This window comes from Eriocheir sinensis, chromosome 8 (assembly GCF_024679095.1).
Source record: "Eriocheir sinensis breed Jianghai 21 chromosome 8, ASM2467909v1, whole genome shotgun sequence".
In the NCBI taxonomy this organism is placed as follows: domain Eukaryota; kingdom Metazoa; phylum Arthropoda; class Malacostraca; order Decapoda; family Varunidae; genus Eriocheir; species Eriocheir sinensis.
This window is the reverse complement of record NC_066516.1, coordinates 12,558,411-12,578,502: the sequence shown is the minus strand read 5'-3', so window position 1 is coordinate 12,578,502 and position 20,092 is coordinate 12,558,411. Positions and strand designations below refer to the sequence as shown.

At 42.7% G+C, this 20,092-nt stretch overlaps 1 protein-coding gene across 4 annotated transcripts in view; it reads right to left on the bottom strand.

Moving 5' to 3' along the window:
• LOC126995529 (uncharacterized) overlaps positions 1 to 20,092 on the bottom strand; it is a 137,913-nt gene that overhangs the window by 7,998 nt on the left and 109,823 nt on the right. For 3 of the 4 annotated variants that reach the window (XM_050855156.1, XM_050855155.1, XM_050855157.1), the window contains 3 exons: positions 3,669 to 5,712; positions 2,510 to 2,676; positions 1,931 to 2,082 (listed from right to left, as the gene is read on the bottom strand). In XM_050855156.1, coding sequence (XP_050711113.1) covers positions 1,931 to 2,082; positions 2,510 to 2,676; positions 3,669 to 5,712 — 2,363 coding nt within the window. Of the gene's footprint in view, positions 1 to 27; positions 508 to 1,930; positions 2,083 to 2,509; positions 2,677 to 3,668; positions 5,713 to 20,092 lie in introns of those variants that run through there. The other variant, XM_050855158.1, reaches the window with a different exon arrangement.

Below are 20,092 nucleotides of genomic sequence, written 5' to 3'. Positions count from 1 at the left end.
ACCATCCCAAGTTGCCACAAAGTGAAAGATCCCAAGAACCAGTGAGTTATAAAAGAAAGACATGCAAATATTAGGGTGAAATGTTATAAAAATATGGAGTTCTCCTTTTGATGAGTAATAATATATATGTAAAAAAAAAAAAGTTAGTACATATTAAAAATTCATATATTTTAGCAGAGTTTTCCAGTGAAAAGCCTCATAATTCCTGCAGCGTTGGGTCCTCCCCAGAATGACAATCCTACACAATAGAAAAAACGTGCAGCACTGCAGAGTATAATTCTAAAGCAATTTAAATAAAATTCAAAGCCCCTTACATTCATTTAATGTAAGCATACGTTTAGTACTTGATCTTAAGTCCCAGCCTGGCAAGACATGGAGTCTTTTACTCGAGTGAGTTCATGCAGACTATGAGGAAACTAATGATAGTTTCTGAGTTCTTAGTGCTCAGATATCATCTAGATAAGGATGCAGAAATTCTGTACATACCCTGTCCAAAATACAGTACATCTACAAGAAAAAAGTTATAATAATATATAGTATTATAGATGTGATGAATTGTTCAAATTCTAAACTTCCTACACCTAGGAAAAGGAGAATCAATTATAATATTTTCCACTTTATCCTTGTAAATCTGATAGTGGTAGTAGCCGTGGAGCATAATAAAATGACCTATGCCCAAGGAAACAGTAAAAAAAAAAAAAAAAAAAAAAAGCCCAAAATACACAACATTTTTTTTTAAATCTTTCAGAAAAAAATTAAAGAAAGTTCAAAATATAAAAAAGTTGAAAATGTTATGATGCATTTACCGAGACTGAACCCGTAATTGCCAACCATTCCATTGGTGTCACACAGCGCATGCAAATGCCTATAAGCCAACACCCTTAAACATGAAGAAACATTTGAAGCTGGTCACTTTGTTTACTGCAAATAACTAATAGGAGTGGTCAGGTAAACTGAGTGACTGTTTTTATATTTCTGTAGCTTTATTTTATTATTTTGGTGATCTACTGATTCTTCCACTATGAAGGAACTAATGTAACCAGTACACAAATACTGATTACAGAATTTTGAATATTCTTTACTTTGGATATAAACTATTTTTAGCATCTCAAATATGGTTTTGGGCCATGAAACCAATTTCTAATATGTATATAAAATCACCCAATACAGCTCATAATGTACTGCTCTCCCAATTACCAATTGTGTTTTTTTGCTGCTCATCAGAGTCATGCTCTTTTAGTTTCAGGGTACTTTTCAGAATTCTTTTTGTAGTTTTCTCTCCTATCCAATTTTTCAAGAAAATATTTCTTAGCAACTTCACCCTGTTTTACTATGACAAACTTTTGATGCATAGTTATTCTACAACATGATCTATATGTGCTAATGATTTTGTCACACAGATTAACAGCTAACTTGAAAAGGTGTTTTCACACTGACAAAAACAACGATAGTAATATTGATAATAATAATAATAATAATAATAATAATAATAATAATAATAATAATAATAATAATAATAATTATAATAATAATTATAATAATAATAATAATAATAATAATAATAATAATAAAAATAAAAATAATAATAATATCAATAATAATAATATCAATAATAATAATAATAGCATGATGATGTAATTCCAACATTTCAAGCTCATATTTCTTTGTCATCATGTTTTCTTATAAAGAAGATAAAAGTACGTAACATGTTCTCTGATGTGGAGTGAATATTTAAAAATAAAAATGACATAAAAAGAACTTAATAGCATTTCTTAGGAGAACTCCACACAATGTGATGGATATATATTAAGCTTTTTTGTTAATGCCTACAACTCACACCAATGTTATTTCAATTTTACTAGAAGTTTAGAAGTGTTCCTGCCCACTTAATATACACCCCAGGTATTGTGAGTGTCTGGGACAACCTTACCTTGGGTGAATCAATTTGAGAGTTGACGTAGGACACCCGCACCTGGTCGTCTATGTAGCCTCCAGAGTCTGATCCGGCGTAGCCCCTGTCTGACCCCAACACCTTTGGTCGGTTGAGAGTGCGCCGCTGATACACCACAAAGCCTCCAATACCTGAAGCATTCAGGCAGTTTCAATTAATTCTTCATTTGTCTGTATTTCCCCCTGCCTACAACTTGACCTCTTTCTAGAGAAGAGAGTCAAGACACCTCCTCTCCCAAAGATGACCTCTCTTTTGGCCTCTTATTCTATTTCTCTTTATTAGAGCAGTGCTCAGTGGGATTTTTTGTTATTTTTTTGTTTTATTGCCCTTGAGTTGTCTCCCTTGGTGTAAAAAAAAAAAAAAAGAAAAAAAGAAAAAAAAAAAAAATCCTGGTTTTCATGTTGCAGTAACTCATTCTTATTAGTAGCTTGAAATATGTATTTAGAGAAATATGTGAAATGCATGACAGGGGAGTAAAGGCACCACAAACAGATATGGAGACACAACAAAATGAGGTTAATTCAAATCCAACATGGCAACAAGGTAAGTACTACTCACCCAGCACAACAACTGCTGAAAGAATAACGCCAAACACGATGGCCACGATGCAGCCTGGAGTGAGGGAGTTTGGAGCCACAGCGCTCACTTGTTCCTGCTGGGGAGGCAAAGCCCAGGCCACTTTTCCCTCCTTCCTCAGACTACCTCCCCCAGCAGTCTCTTTGTCACTGTTAGGAATAAAATGTACCTCACTACAATTTTTGCTTTGATTCAACTCCTGGCATAAATATTACCAGGTGGAGAATGGAGACAGTACATTTTATCATCTGCAAATAAAAAAAGTAAAAAAAAAAAAAAAAAAAAAAAAAAAATGCAATTTCATAAATAACTTATGGACCAAACCTTCTGGGTGCTGCAGGTTACAATAAATATTTTTTGCATTATCTAGAGAGGGCTTACCCCAGTCCAATAAACTTTTGATTTTCAACAGTGCCAAGTGGTCATGGATAAATGATAGGAACGTGGAGTGGACATGATCAATTCAAATGTATTCCATACGTGATTTATCAATTCTTGTACTACTAACAAGAATTAAAACTTTCTGTTCATTCCAACCAGGGCTGGTCTTATTTTTGCATACAAAAGCTATTAAGTTATACGAGATCCGTGGCTTTTTACAAAACATTTGGGGCTATAACCACCAGTGCCCAGGCCTAACTATGCCAATGGATGCCTGTGCATTATATTAGTTTGCTGTACTGAGAGGAACACACTCTAAGCTATCAAACTAGGCTCCCCGAATACACTGCCCCCTCAGCTGTGATTATCATTAGAAAATCACATGATCTATGGGTCAAGAAGAGTTGTAGGATAGCAATTCATAACATATAATATGATTCCCAATCAGTTTCAATTTTTATACACATTTCCTTTGTGACTCGTGTAGTTAATTAGCCCACTGCAGGTAAAAAAAGTGTATAACTATAAAGATATCTGCCAAAATAAACACATGCTAAAGTACATATAAAAATAAAAATAAAAGAGAATATAATTGAAAAAAATAATATTGCACTGTCACTGTCACTAAACACTTTTCTTGAAACATGCTAATCTCTAGTTTTTTCCCCAAAGATATTGCATATGCTGGTGTGGGTTATTTAAAAAATCAAAACTTATAAATCAAAATTTTGGTGCCCTATTAAAATGTAGTGTCCCATACCTGGTTGACAGGAGTGGGAGGTCTGTCAGAGGATGTTCTAAGGAGGGAATCTCTTCCTGAGTAACTACAAGGTCTGGAAGGTTCCCTGTGCTGATCGGGTCACTGTAGTTATCGGTGTAATCCTCAGTGGGTAGCGGGGCAGCACTTGGAGCTGGGACTGAACCCTCCTCAGTTCCCACAGTCTTGTCTCCAGCCTCTGCCGCAGGAGTATCATCAGCTTCTGTAAAAGTCTCTGGTGGTACTATTGTAGCTTCTGCTTCTTCGGTAAGAAGTGTTCCTTCTCCCTGAGGTGTGTCAGGATTAGGGGAGGTCATGCTCATGCTTTCCAGCCCACCCTGATGTAACTTTGAGTCACTGGTATTTTGACTTTCTTTCTGGTCTTGTACCTTGAGAGCCTCTTCATGGGTCGTGCTGTGAGATTCCTCTTCTGTACTACTCTTGGGATATATGCGAGATCTACGCCTGCCTTCCTCAGCAACTACTGCTGGTGGTGTGAGCTTTGCCTCTCGTGGAGCTGTTTCAACCACAGTTTCAGAAGCAGCTCCTTCTAGCACTTCTCTTTCAGCCTCTTCACTTCTTTCCACTATGTCAATTGGGGAAGAGCTGTCCATCACCAGTGAAGGAAGTTCTTCCATTTCCCCAGTGTGCTTTCTCTCCCTATTTTCATCAGATTCCTTCTGTTTCTCAACTGAATCAGTGAGTTCATGAGTCTGACTCTTGATGTCACCCTCAGTTCTTTCCTCGGATGGTTTGCCATCATTCCCCGTCGTCTCATGAGAATGTTGTGGTGCTCCATCTTTTGCCAAACTAATCTGGATTTCTGACACTTGCTGCCCTCCAGCTACAATTTCGTCTGTGGTATCCTCCTCTGTATCTGTTGACAATGCTACAGTGTCAATATATTCAATTTTTTCCTTTCCCTCTTCATGGGAATCTCCGATCTGAAGGGCTTCACTGACCCTTCCATTTAGGGCAGCTACATTTCGAATGCCTTCATTTCTTTCACCTGCTAAATCCTCTCCTAGGACTTTAGCTTCTGCAGCAGCTTTAATTGCAGAGGGAGAAAAGTGTCTGTGCTCACTGCTCTCCCATGAGTGTAAGTCAGCTTCAACTACTGTCTCGACCTCTTCATGGGGGTGATGATGGAAAAGGGTGTGATGAACTGCACTGCCATTGTTGCTGTTCTGTAAGTTGCTCTTGGACTGTTGTGTTCTCTCAATGCTCTCACGGCTGGTTGAGGCTTCAGTGGACTCTCGTTTTATCGGTGACTGCAAACCTTTGTGTTCAGAGGAGTGCTCCACTGCTTCACGTGAGGAAGAGGACTTTTCCGTGGAAGCTTCCAAGGACCCAGCAGTCTGCGGAGCAGCCTCTTCATTTACTGTCTCCCTTGTTTCCTCTGTTACCTTGTGAATGTGAGGCAGCGTTTCTTCTGAGCTTCTTTCATGAGACGGAGAAGCTTCTTGGTCTGTAGCACGAGACTGAGTGACGTTTGCCTCGGGATTATGGTTGTGAGTGACTCCTGAGGTGGTGGCGTTAGGCTGAGTGACTTGGAGGATCGAAGTCTGAGGCTGAGAGTGTGATGAATGTGAACTATTACTCTGTAGATCATGATGTGGAGTGACATGTAACTGTGGGAATGGTTCATGGTGATGGGTGTCGTGGACTTCATGGGGCTGGATGACTAGGGGGCTCCCATGGCTAAGCTGAGGCTGCTGGGTCTGGTGGGGCTGCGTGCGGTGCGGCTCGGTGACTGCCGGGTGGGCGTCGTGGGCGTGGGTGTCGCCATCGGGCAGGACGGGCGGGGTGGTGGCTGTGGGGATGGGGGGATCGTCCTCGCCAGAGAGTTCTGAAGAGGTAGTCGACGCTGTAGTTTCACCCAGTTCCTCGTTCACTTCAAAGGTAACCTGATGTGCTCCGTGGGTGATCTCCAGGGGAGCGGCACCGGCAGGCGACGTGCCATGGTGGGTGGCGGAGGCCTGGAGGGAAGGCTCGCTGGGTACCGGGGAGCAGCTGACCGCGCCCACCAGCAACACCAATGTCAACACTGCGGGGGAGAAAGACATCCTCGTTAGTCCTTCGTTAGTTAAAAAGACACCCTAATTAGTCTCTCGTTAGTTAGAAAGACACCCTAATTAGTCTCTCGTTAGTTAGAAAGACACCCTTGTCCTACATCAGCACTCTCTTACGTTACAACTTTACTGACTTGGTTATGTTACATCTCCTTTCCCAACTACAGGTAAAAATACACTGCTGACTTGCTATACCTACTAAGCCTCACTGATATCAGCGCTTAGCTCGGTACGAACAGATTAACTAAGTAAACTATATCTTTTAATACTTTTAGAAACACCTCGACTCCATTTCTATTCCAGAATCACTAGACTTTAAGCACTTCTCGGTGCATCCGACATAAAAAATCCCCCAGAAATCCCTCTACGTAGGGTCAGAGATTCATCTACTGCAGTTTAGTGGCAGTTCTTTGCTTCTTTCATACGTAATTACGGCCGCAAGTTAGTTTACTTAATTTTTTATTTATGTTTCAATACGAATATAAAAAAATGAACTACTGACATTCTTGGAAGTTCTTAATTTAGCTCACACTGTTGATAGCTAACAACTGTATCGTGTGTGTGTGTGTGTGTGTGTTCTCTCTCTCTCTCTCTCTCTCTCTCTCTCTCTCTCTCTCTCTCTCTCTCTCTCTCTCTCTCTCTCTGCTTCTTCAGAGCGGGGATTCAAGATCACAGCAGCATAATCATGGACAGGCCTAAAATAAGTTAAATTATACATCATGCCTTGAGAGTACGCTTCAGGCTCTATAAGAAGAATACTGTGTGTGTGTGTGTGTGTGTGTGTGTGTGTGTGTGTGTGTGAGGCAATTAACAGGAGCCGTGACCCCCGTGGCGCCTCAGTACCCCCGTTTCCGTCGGGAGCGTCACTGCCGCTGGCCCGGGGGGTGGACGGGACCGTTACCTCGCCGCTGTAGCGACACGGCATTTTGTCAGCAGGAACACGGCGACACGCTTTTGCGAGCGACGGCGCCGAAACGTCTCCACAGTGAAAGCGCTTCAACGAGACTAAGTTTATGTTGGCAAGTAAATAATAAAAGAAAGAAGAAAGGTCACGAAAGCGCCTTGTGTTTTATTATCTCGGAGGAATGCCCGGGAGGAGGTGGCGGGGCCGCGGCGACGATCGATGAAGTGTAGGGAGGCGGCGGGGCCCCGACCCCCACACAGCCGGTGGCGTGGGCCGCACCCGCGCTGTGTGTGTGTGTGTGTGTGTGTGTGTCATACCTAGTAAGTCGACAAGTGCGTCCAGAGGGTCTGCGACAAGATGAACGTTTTTTTTTTTTATTTCTTCTCTCTAGAAAAGGTTCAAAAGATTTAAAAAAATGTATTTTTTATATACTAATTATTTTCAACTGTTTTGTACTTTTCAATGGCTACCCATTCTTGGTGTATTATATCATGCATACATTTGTATGAACACACCGTGATAATGCAGAGTTTCAGCATGAAACTTAGTCTGTCGTGACTGCTAGCCATAAGTCGGTTGAGTTGGCTGCTGCTAATAATGGCTCCCTCACATTCACAATCAATGGCCATCCTGCATTAGCAGCAGCCTCACACCGCCCGCCGCATCCTGTGTGTGAGGCAGCACTCCACTCAGGCGCCAAGAGAGGCTGGGAAGGGGAAAGGGAGCTTCAGCCACCCATAATTTTAGCCTCCCAAAATATTTCAAGGAATTTTCGTCTCCTGGCATTGCAAAGCCCAGACGCAGCCCGTTACCAGCCGCCTCGAGCAGATTCCTGCCCGTGATCCCCTCCAGCATGGAAATCCCCGCCCAGCTTGACTCTGAGCATCGCGGGGAACAGCCGCGGCAGGGGCACGCTGGGAGGCATTGTCAGGCAGGTTACGTACCAATCCAACTCACGTTGACAAATTGTGCAAGAGCCACCGCCAGCCCGCCCATCAAGCCGAGCGAGGTAATCCGATTTGTTTCAGTTGTGCACATTTTTGTTATGAAGATACGTTTGTTTGCCCAAGTTTGTGACGGCGCGACCATCACCGTGTCAAACGATGGCCATCCATCCACGCAAGTCCCGAACAACAGTAAAAGTAGAGCAAAGAGAGGGAAAGGACTTTATTCATGGCGCCAGACCCTTGTTAAAAGTATTTATAGAGGATGTAACTTTTGCTATGTGTATTTAAGTGTGTGAACGGGAGCAGGATAAGGGTGAAGTATGGGGAGGAGGGGGGAGGGGGATTCTCGGTCACGGGGTTTTCCTTGTCGTTGGCGGCGAGACAGTCTGCAAACCCTTGGTGGCTGGGCTCGCCTCATGAAGACCCTCGAGCTCTCACTTGCTTCGGGTCACGCAACAGCAACTTTTCCACCCTTCTCCCTTCCGTAATTACTCGAGTTACAGCATGAGGAGTCCACGCTGCATGGTTTCACTCCTCCCCCATCCCCCTTTCCTCTCTCTCTCTCTCTCTCTCTCTCTCTCTCTCTCTCTCTCTCTCTCTTTCAAAAAAGCGAGTATCAGGAGGAACGTTCACAAATGGCTCCTTCATCTACTAAGCAATAGGAAACGAAGGACCGCCATAAAGAGAAAGAGGCTCTGGATGGGCTTTGCATGGTCGTGGTGGCAGCCCGTATGTATCGTGCGCAATTCACATCTACAATATCGATGATGGTCTGGCTCAGGGTCAGGCTAACACTCTTGCCACCGACGACACAAAGAGTGGAAACATTGCAATCGGAAATGGATAAGTTTGTAGGAAGACGCACGTAGTAGAGATGCTGGGTATAGATCACTGAATGAGTACAAACCCGTAGACTCCATACCTGTCAAGCTACTGTGGTGTCTTGCCATAAGATTTTGCGTTAGAGACCATAAGTGTGTGTATAAAACGGTAATTAAACCATAAGAAAACCATATTTTTTTGTCATTCAATATTTATTTGTTTCAAAACAAATGCAGAATGAAAACACAATGTAAACACGACACAGTATGAACGCCACATATTGAAAAACAATACTGTTTACAAGAACCTTTGTAAACAGTATTGTTTTTCATTATGTGGTGTTCATACTGTGTCATGTGTTTACATTATGTACAACAGTACAACAAAGAGCATCAGTGAGCTGCAGTAACCGTTACTCAGCACGCTCACATGAATTTAAATATGGCGCGTACGATATATTTCATATTGTTTAAAACAAACATATTAAAAAAAAACATCGCAAGAGGAGAAAAACCGTAAGATTTTCAATTTACGCCGTAAGACTTCAAAATCACCGAAATTACGTAAGACTTACGCAAAAAACGTCACTTGACAGGTATGATACTGCAGAATAAAGCAAAAACTATATAGCAAACAATAAATTTTAACGTGAGGCTGAGTAAAAACAAATAACGTTAATTCGAAAAATCAAAGATATTGATTCTAAAAGCACGAAAAAAAAAAATATCTAGTCCTTCCCAGTTTTGCAACAAGCGTTCGAGTAAAGCTAACAGAAGGGAGAGGTTTTATTAATCAAACAAAAATCCTTTCAAGCACAAAACGAAAGAAAAAAAAGAACTGCTAGCCTAACAATTTAATTTAGTTAGCCTCGTATGCGCGGTGCAGCTCGGATAGTCTGTCAGTCTGCTCGAGGATGCTGCTGCTGCCAAGTTTGGTGCTCTCATCCTTGCTAAATCTTCCAAGGTTGGTGCAAAGTTAACACAAGTCAATGAGCCTCCAGCGACGACGTCAATCCTTTCCCTGGCGGCTTAACTTGTACGAGGGAGGGAAAGTTATCATATCGGCCAAAGTCTATTGATATCGGCAAGCAACCTTTTTGTTATCTTAAAGGAAACGCCGCGTAGGTGGAAAAAACGGGAATTCGTGATGGTAAATTTGTTAAAGGATATGTGAATACTAGAGGAAAAAAATGTGAACAAGAGTACCCCGAACAACAACAACAACAACAACAACAACAATAAAGAAACAGATAAACAGAAAACAAAACAACAAACACACAAAAAACAAAAAAATAAATCCGTGGCCTCCTGGAATCACACATCGTCCGTGCACAGTAGTGATTCAACGTCTGATTTTGTTTTATTTATTTCCTTCTTCCTAGGCTTCCAGACAATCTAGCTCGTAAACACTGCAATCGTTTAACACACATAAGTATATATTTCCTGGTCCATGAATTTCTCTCTCTCTCTCTCTCTCTCTCTCTCTCTCTCTCTCTCTCTCTCTCTCTCTCTTTGAATATACAGACACGCTTACAGACGTGGAGGACGAAAACCCAACCATTCCAATATTCATAACGTCACAACCACGACTGCATACATTCCGTGTGTGCGGCAGGAGAACCTGACACACACACACACACACACACACACACACACACACACACGCACAAAGGAACAAACAAATTAAAAAAGACAAACACATAAGCAAGCAATTATACACACAAACAAAAGAAAACGACCCAACAAACAATCACACATACGCACATACACACTCATTCACAAACAAACCCCCAAACACACACACACACACACACACACACACACACACACACACACACACACTCGGGAGCATCCTAAATACGGGGACTTCCTGCCAACTCCTGTGCACTATAATTTCCCGGGACGGCGGTGGTGACCTGCAGCCTGTGTTTCCCTCCTCCGCTGCCTGCCTGAACACTGCCGTTCTGCGTGGCTTTTTAAATACAAGACCACATTTTAATAACAATGGAACTCAAGATTTGACACTGGTCCATATTATCAAATGTATCAGGCTCCTATTACGACTATTTTCCCAATGCCACAGAAAAGATTACCCGGGTTTTCATGCGTGGCTTTTTAAATAAAAGTCCACATTTTAATAACTATGGAACTCAAGATTTGACACTGGTCGATATTATTATTAAACGTATCAGGCTCCTATTACGACTATTTTCCCAATGCCAAAGAAAAGATTAACCGGGTTTTCATGGGTGGTGAGTTTCCCGTTCGAGTGCAGAAGAAAAAAAACTATCAGAAGCATCACAAAACAATCCATGGAAATCAGAGCAAATTCTATGTGAGGCTCTTCAAACAGGCGAACTGATAGGCCGATGGGTTTAAAAATAAGGGCTACAGAGCTAACCGAACGCCGTCAGTCTCACTTTCCATCTCTAGGTCGTGAACGGACTCAACAAATTCACAGTCTGTCTCTTATTTGCTTCGATTCTACGGGACGAATAAACAGAAACCATGTAGATGAAAGTCAATATTGATCTTTGGTTGTTAAAGAAAGAAATGTCTCCTATACAAAGATTAAACTGAAATATCCCTATACAATGATTATACTGAAATGTCCCCTATACAATGATTATACTGAAATGTCTCCTATACAATGATTATACTGATATGTCCCCTATACAATGATTATACTGAAATGTCCCTATACAATGATCATACTGAAATGTCCCTATACAATGATTATACTGAAATGTCCCTATACAATGATTATACTGAAATGTCCCCTATACAATGATTATACAGAAATGTCACTATACAATGAAATTACTGAAACGTCCCCTATACAATGATTATACTGTGATAGATATCGAAAACATAAAAAAAAATAATGATTCGTCTTTGAGGTAAATAACGAATAAAATAAGCCTTGTACGTTGGCCTACAGTGTGCTATTACGTAGGCAGGGCAACGGACGGCTTTCCTGGGTTACGTGACGTCGAAATTCGTGCCTCGCAATCAACAGTGACAGAGAAGTGGCCCCCGTGACGCCCGGCCGCACGCCACGACCGCTGACTCCCATTCTCTAGGTAAAAAACACACACAAAATCTCTCTCTCTCTCTCTCTCTCTCTCTCTCTCTCTCTCTCTCTCTCTTTCTTCCTTTGTTATTCTTTTTTCTCTATCTATCTATCCAGTTATTTATCTATTTTTCCTTCTATCTCTCCATCTATTTTCACGGGTTTGCATGTTCATAATAGGTAACGAACATTAAACACACATCTATCTATCCATCTATCTATTTATCAGTCTGTCTCTCCATCTATCTGTCTGTCTATCTATCTCTCTATCTCACTATCCTCTCACGGGTCTGCATGTTAATAAAAGGTGGCAACCATTTAAACCATCTGGGTCGTTGGAACAATAATAACCTGAATTTCACAGACGTCCACGAGCAGATTATCGTGTGAGTGTATGATATCAGTACAGTGCGTCCGTAGCCAAGATTTCCAGCGCTGAATAAAATAAAAAGTATATAAAAAAGTCTACTCCAGCTTAATCCGGCTCAGAGGAAAAAAAGAATAAAAAAGAATAAAAAGAACTCATAATCGGGACGTAGTCATGTAGCCGGAAAGAAAATAGTGAGGAAAATAAAAAAGGGAGGAAAAAAAACAATTGAACGGCGTTCGTACGTACGTATATATAAATGTTGGCGGGATTCCAATGCAAATGATCGTGCATGAAATATACGTTCGGAAGGCTGCGAGTAAACTCCTGCTTCCGCTTCCGACACACACACACACACACACACACACACACACACACACACACACACACACACAGACACACACAATAAAAAGAGGTCCCACAGTATCCTGCAGTGTTCGGGGTGGGGGGTGGGGGGGGGGGGGGACGTGTATGGATGTAGACTCGTTGGCGCCATGTGTGTGGAAGAGAGAAGAGGAAGATCAGGTGGAGGAGGAGAAGAAGAGGAAGTAGACGACAAAAGAAGAAGGATAAGGGGAAGCAAAAGAAGAAGAAGAGGAAGAAGACGGCAAAAGAAGAAGGATAAGGAGAAGCAGGAGAAGAAGAGGAAAAGAAGACAAAAGAAGGAGAAGAAGCCGGAGAAAAAGTAGAAAAAGAAGAAAAGAAAAATAATCATGCGAATAAGGATATAATGAGTGGCAAAAGTAATAATGATGAGAAAAGAAGGAGGAGGAGGAGGAATATATTGGAATACATAGGAAGAACAGACACCAGAAGACCTATCGGTCTATGACGAGGGTGTCTATTTACTACCGCTTACTAGTAATCTACGTGTGGTAGGACAGGACAGAATAGATGAAGGCTCCTCCCCACCCACCTCTCCCTCCGGCAACGTGCTGGCAGGAATTAGTTAGAAGAGAACACCATGTACCTTTAAGGATGAAAGGGCCATGGAAATTTTACAGTAAAGAGAGAAATAAGAGGAAATTACTACCCTTAACTTACACTACTGGAGGAGGAGGAGGAGAAGGAGGAGGAGGAGGAGGAGGAGGAGGGAGAGAATAATAATAATAAAAAGAGCAAGAGGAAAAAGAGAACAAAAGGACTGTAATGATAACGATGACAATGAAGAAAAAGAAGAGGAAGAAGAAGAGGAAGAAGAATAGGAAGAAAGAACATGTAAAGAATAAGAAAGCGAAAATAAGAAATAAAAAGAATAAGAATAAAAACAATTAGAAGAATGAATGCAACACAAATCTACACGGTACAATGAGAACAGTTTCTTTATATTACACAACTGTTCTTCATATTTCATTAGCGTCGGCGGAGAATGTGGAACAGATTCATTGATGGCTTGGAGAAAGAACTGAGCCTTGAGAGAGAGAGAGAGAGAGAGAGAGAGAGAGAGAGAGAGAGAGAGAGAGAGAGAGAGAGAGAGAGAGAGAGAGAGAGAGAGCACGTTCAACCATTAATAAGAAAAATGGAAATACCGATAACAAACGATAATTGAAACGGTGCGAACAGTGGAAATTCAATAAGTATAATAATAGAGATAATAATAGTACCATTCTCTTTCTTCCTTCCTTGCTGTTTGTCTTCCTTTCTTCCTCTCTTTCTTCTACTCTTCCTTTCCTCCTCCCTTTATTCCTCTATCTTCCTCCCTTTCTTATTTTCTCATTTTCTTCTACTCTCTTCCTCCCTTACTTCCTCTGTCTTCCTTTCTTCCTCCCTTTCCTTTTTACTTCCTCACTTTCTTCCACTCTTCTTTTTTTCCTTCCTCTTATTCCTCTATCCTCCTTTCTTACTTCCTCATTTTCTTCTACTCTCTTCCTCCTTTACCTCCTCTGTCTTCCTTTCTTCCTCCCTTTCCTTTTTACTTTCTCACTTTCTTCCACTTTTTTTTCCTCCTCCTCCTCCTCCTCCTACTACTACTACTACTACTACTACTACTACTATTACTACTACTACAAACCAACGACGACTGGAGCGCAACTTTCGACGGGGAACAAAAACAAGAAAACAAAAGTGAATCGGAAATATTAGTCTATCTGCCCCGCGACCATATTAGCGTGCCCGTCCAAGGTTAATTAAACACGAGGAGATTGTTGAAAGGTGCGAAGGCGGAAACTGACGAGGAACTGAACCAAACCAAATAAGAGAAAGGTCAGGCGAAACAACAACGCATAGAAGGAAGGGAGAAGGTCAGGCTAGATATTGGACTTAAAAGATACAGAAAAACAAAACAAAAAAACAAAGCGATGTGATCATAATTGTATACCGAGAGAGAGAGAGAGAGAGAGAGAGAGAGAGAGAGAGAGAGAGAGAGAGAGAGAGAGAGGGAAAGTGTTTGGCCTTGGAATATAAACCACTGATCCTATGATACAAATGCCACACACACACGCACGCACACACACAATGAATGAATAAATATAAAAATAAATAGAAATAAACAAAAAAGTAATCCATAAGAGAGAAAAAGAAAGCACGAAGAACAACCAAATCGTATAGTATAGAAGGCAACGCAAAACAGCAACACATCTCTTACCAAACATTATGACGCACAACTACAACACTACAACACAAAATCATGCACCTGAAGGCAGCGAGGCAAGCATGGGAGGCCGACACGCTGCCTGACTGCCCTTCGCACGCTCCCCCCCCCCCCTCCCCCCCCCCGACGCTTATGTGAGTGGTGGTGGTGGGGTGGGGGGGGAAGACGAGCGATGCATATAGGACCTTAAAATCTCATATCGTCACCTTCGTAAGCAAACCGCCAAAGTCAATATTTTCTACTTTACAGGAAATAGGAAAAGAACTGTCATTATCTCATTTGGCTTAATATTTAGGCAGAAATGAAAAGGCCAATTCTAGAACACTCAAACCCTGAATGACGAAGGCAACTATACAAAAACGGGCGTCACGTGTTAAAAAAAATTGATGTAGATAAAAACCTGGAAATCGCTGAAAAATGACTTAGGCGATTATTTTATGAGGGTGACGATATGCTAGACTAGTGATACGGTGCTCCTCGTTCGGTCTGCCATGAACAAACGCGAGATCGACCGTCCACATAAATATTGCTTGGACACGTTTGGCATTGGGATAGCGTAAGAAGGAGGAGGAAAGTTTGGAAAGTTTCGTTCAGTCGGCGCAACATCTGTGGTCATATGCCGGAGAGGGACAGAAGGGGAAGGAATTATAGGAAAAGTGAACAGAACCCAGGAGATGGGACACAACCCCCGATTAATACCTGGTACCCATTCACTGCTGGTAGGACCGGGGCGTAGGGTATCGAAAAAGGAGAATGAAGGATAGATAATGATAATGAAGGAGAAGAAAATAATGTATTGACTGTCTCGGAGGGGAAGCATACATGAATTCCGCATCGTGTTCCCGGAAATATGTGCTGCAGTAGGACGGATAAACACCAGCTTCACACACACACACACACACACACACACACACACACACACACACACACACACACACAGCACCTGAATGTTTGCTGAGCCACGATTCTCACACACAAAAAATAAACAAGAAAAACGTTGCTTGTCTGAGAAGTGGCGAGTCTGGTTTCTGGTGACACGCTTCTCAGAACAGCAACAAACATCAACCTTCCACCCTTTGTATACATCCTGATCCTATAATGAAGTATAAGCAGTCTAAGTCGGGATCAGACCCGGGCCAGCTTAATTTTAGATGGGTGTGCTAATCAATACTCCACGAAGGCGCTGTTACGCTGCATGACAAACAAACAGCAGCAGTCGTGCACACAAACACCCCCTGCACAAGTACTGAGGCATAATAACACCCAAGTAGCAAGCTAATGGTCGTCAGGAATCCAGACACGCGGGAGGAATCTCTGTGACGATCATCCATAATGCAGCAGCCGACCCGCCGACGACACGGCTGGCCATAATGAAGCAGATCAATGCACCTATATAGTCGGCACCGACAATAACAATCTACTTTGGAAGGTGGTGTTCCTCCGTCGGCTGTCTGGGAAGCGAGTCGCTGTGTTCCTGACCAGTCTTGGCAACAGTTCCAGCACCGGAATCTTTAGTAATACACCGCAATCCCCTGAGCCACGACTTGGTTCAACAGCGTCCCGAAACAGTTCCAATCTCCCCAAAGACCCTTTGCTGCCCATGCGAGCACAGCCGGTAACAGTCTGCACCGATCAGTCGTGCTCCACGAGCAATAATCCAGCTGCCGGCCCGGGCTTCGGAAATAATCATTCCACTCACGGGTCAGATCTCCGGCACCGCACGAGGGATTGAGAACTGGGAATGGATGGACTATACCTAGCTTATTGTTTTTAGGGAAAACAAAACTAGTACTTGAAGCGAAAGTGAGCAAAACACACACACACACACACATATATATATATATATATATATATATATATATATATATATATATATATATATATATATATATATATATATATATATATATATATACAGTGAGCGTGAATGCATACTTTCCCCTGTGTCACGCACGCGCGTGGGTGCACGCAATGCACGGACACGACGGGCCTGAGTCACGCAGGCGCCGGGGCGGTGCCTGGCCGTCACTGGTCCCGTCAGTCGTTGGGTGTAGCGGTCGCTGCGTTCACATTCACAAGCTGAGCGATGGACATAATGATTCCGCTTCCTCTTAATCTTTCTCACCGAGTGTGGAGCGCAGGTGTGGAAGCGTGATGGCGGCCTGTCAGACACATACCTGTGCGGTGCATCGCTGCCTCCCACACGCACATGTCTTGCTTCTGGGGGCGCCCTGCCGCGGGTGCTCACCGCCGCTACACTACTGTCAAGTCTCCTCGCTGAGCACATCTGAACTGTTTGAAAGTCCCAACTATACAATCACCTGTTGATTGTGCTGACCTTTATAACAAAATTCTTTATTTAATATACGCTATCCATAAATATACGACAAATTATTCAAAGGCACGCTCCCGGCACCTGCTCTCGGCCCCACGGCGCTGCTTCTAATGAGGGAGCGGGAAGAGCACAGTGTCTCGCTGATCGTCTTGTGTTGCCGCCCAAGTGCTCCTCCACGGCGAGGTCAAGGCCCTTTAGAGATGCCACTCCTTGTGTGCCGAGTGTGTTGTGGATTTTGCCTGACTTGATAACTTTTGTGACGGCTGAAACAATCCCATGCAAGCAACGGAATGACACACACACACACACACACACACACACCAAGGGATATGTAGCAGTATATACGAGTACATGCAGGAATTATAGATGCATTGAATACAGTAATAAACGTAACACTCGCCGCTGGGCCTGGCGCGGCGCGGGTCCCGGTGGTGTGTGCAGGGGAGGAAGGGACCAGAGTATGACTGACTGCCTGAATGACTGATTTGATGAATAATGGTGAATAAATTGGTTTAGGTGTACCGATGAATATATTCCAATCACCACCTTTACTGGTCGGGGAGGCTTTACTTGTTTTCAGATAGGCTACGTATGATGAATTTGGAGGGAAACGATTGTATTCTTTTTTAGTGATTCTTATATATACACAATGCTCTTTTGCTTCAGTTTTTTCTTAAGAATTATGGATTATTTTTTTCTCTACTTCTTTTAATTTTTTTCTTTTTCTTTCATTTTTTTCTTTCTTTCTTCGACATTTTTTTTCTTCTACTTCCTCTTCTTCTTCTCCTTCTCCTCCTCCTCTGCTCATCATTATTACTTTTGTCACTTTCATTATATCTTTCGGCATGGCTACCTACCTTATCTTCATTTTTTCTTCTTCTTCTTCTATTCCTCCTCCTCCTCCTCCTCCTCTTCTTGTCATTATTAATCTTGCCACTTTCATTATATCCTTCGGCATGGCTAATTTTCTTATATTCTTTTTTCTCCTCCTCCTTCTACTTCTTCATCTTCTTCATCATCATCATCGTCGTCGTCATTGTTACCTTCACTATTAACATTCCCTGCCGACACGAGTCCTCCCGCTCCACCAGCTGCATTATACTGTATTTCACACCCACTGAGGACCTCCCGGCACGGCGCAGCGGCTCCCACGTACAAGTCGCGACTCCTGATCGGATGCACCTCTATTAATTCTGTTTTGATCACATGGAATTCGGCCCAAAGTGGAATTCGGCGCCAGATTACACTTTCATTAACTCTGCATGGGTATCCACGTGTTTCGAAATGCCGAGACTGACTGCAGGTGTTGAATTATCCATAAATAGACTAATGTTGCTGCAGATCCGGTGATAGCCTACTCTAAATCGTTGAGACTACATGAGGTAGGTTATGGAAAAAAAAGTTGTTAGTACAGACACCAAAGGATTCCAAATGATCTTGACTGTAGACGAGAAAGTATGACATAATATCGTGACTATAGACAAGAAAGTATTCCATATTAACGTGACTGTCGACGCCAAGGTATTAAAGAAAGATCCCGAGACTGTTGCAGCAAAGGTGTTCAGAAATATTTTGAGTGCAAGAGTTAATGTTGCGTTCCAAAGTATCGTTAAAGTGACGCCAAAATGCTCTGTTCCGCCGTGAAACAAGCGACACGATCTTGCGTTGTTATTTTAGAGGTGAAAACACTATCATTACTCTTTTTGCGGATGGGCGTTGGTGACCTCCAGAATGGGCTATTAAAACCTAACAAATAATGAAAAAATCGGTGTATTAACGACGTGGGAGGAACAACTAACTTTCTCAAGATCATATTCGAAAGGCGATGTACGCACACGTAGGTTTTCATAAAGGGCTTTAATGCTTCAGTTTGATTCTTTGATTGTTCACTCATTAATTCACTTTGATTCCTGATGCTTCACTTAATAGATCACTTTGATTCTTCACTTAATAATCCACTTTGATTCTCTAATGCTTTACCACTTTGGTTCTCTAATGCTTCACTTAATGGTTCACTTTGATTCTTTGATGCTTCACTTAAAAATTCCCTGTGATTCTCTGATGCTTCACTAAACAATTCCCTTCGATTCCTGATGCTTCACTTACTAATTCCCTTCGATTCCTGATGCTTCACTTACTAATTCCCTTCGATTCCTGATGCTTCACTTAATAATTCCCTGTGATTCTCTGATGCTTCACTTACTAATTCCCTTCGATTCCTGATGCTTCACTTCCTAACGACTCGTGTTGGCAGGGAGTTGCATCTCTCCAACAGACAGGAAGCGAGGTCACTCAGGTCAGGCCCTTTTTATGCGAGGTGAAGACGGAGGATAATCACCAAGGAATTAATCTTTGCCTTCACTACAAAAACATAATCCCGAGGCACTTCTTTTCTTTCCTTCCCGGGGCATTTTAATCAGGAACAGGGAGCAGAGGAGCCAGACCCTTACGACCCTGGGCAGAAAATAGTTAAATTCGGTTGTCCTTGTCCGTGGCTCTATTAACTGAACGGGAGAGAAGGGGGAGAGGGGGAACCAACCAGGGCCCACCGAAGGGGAGTCGAGCGCACCCCACACGCACCCTAGGGCTCGAAAGACGCTTCCTAGTCACGCAATCACCCACACACACGCATCCTGTTCCCTCCTGCCCTAAGAGAGAGAGAGAGAGAGAGAGAGAGAGAGAGAGAGAGAGAGAGAGAGAGAGAGAGAGAGAACACACACACACACACACACACACACACACTAAAGCAACATAGGCAAGGATTAGTTGATGCTGGCAGGAATCTTATACGCATGACTAATCACATGTTCACAGGATATTGCATGATGAATGAAGGGTAGAGGGAAGGAATGATGGGAGGAGAGAGAGAGAGAGAGAGAGAGAGAGAGAGAGAGAGAGAGAGAGAGAGAGAGAGAGAGAGAGAGAGAGAGAGAGAGAGTAGGAAATAAAATCAGGAATAGGAAGCAGGAAGTTGTCGTCGGAAGAAGGTGCTGTAATCAGAAACACCCGACACTTGATACCCAGGACCGGTCTGTAGGGAACACAAAGAACCACAAAGGAAGAACAAACAACAGCAGACAAGAGGAGGAGGAAGCAGAAGAGTACACGTGGGCGACAGGAAGTGAGGAGGAAGGGTGGGCGGGGACTGGACTGGCGCAAGGTGACGAAATACCCCGAACACACACACACACACACACACACACACTAAACCAACAGAAGCAAGGATGAGTTGATGCTGGCAGGATCTTATACGCATGACTAATCACATGTTCACAGGATATTTGCATGATGAATGAAGGATAGAGGAAAGGAAGGACG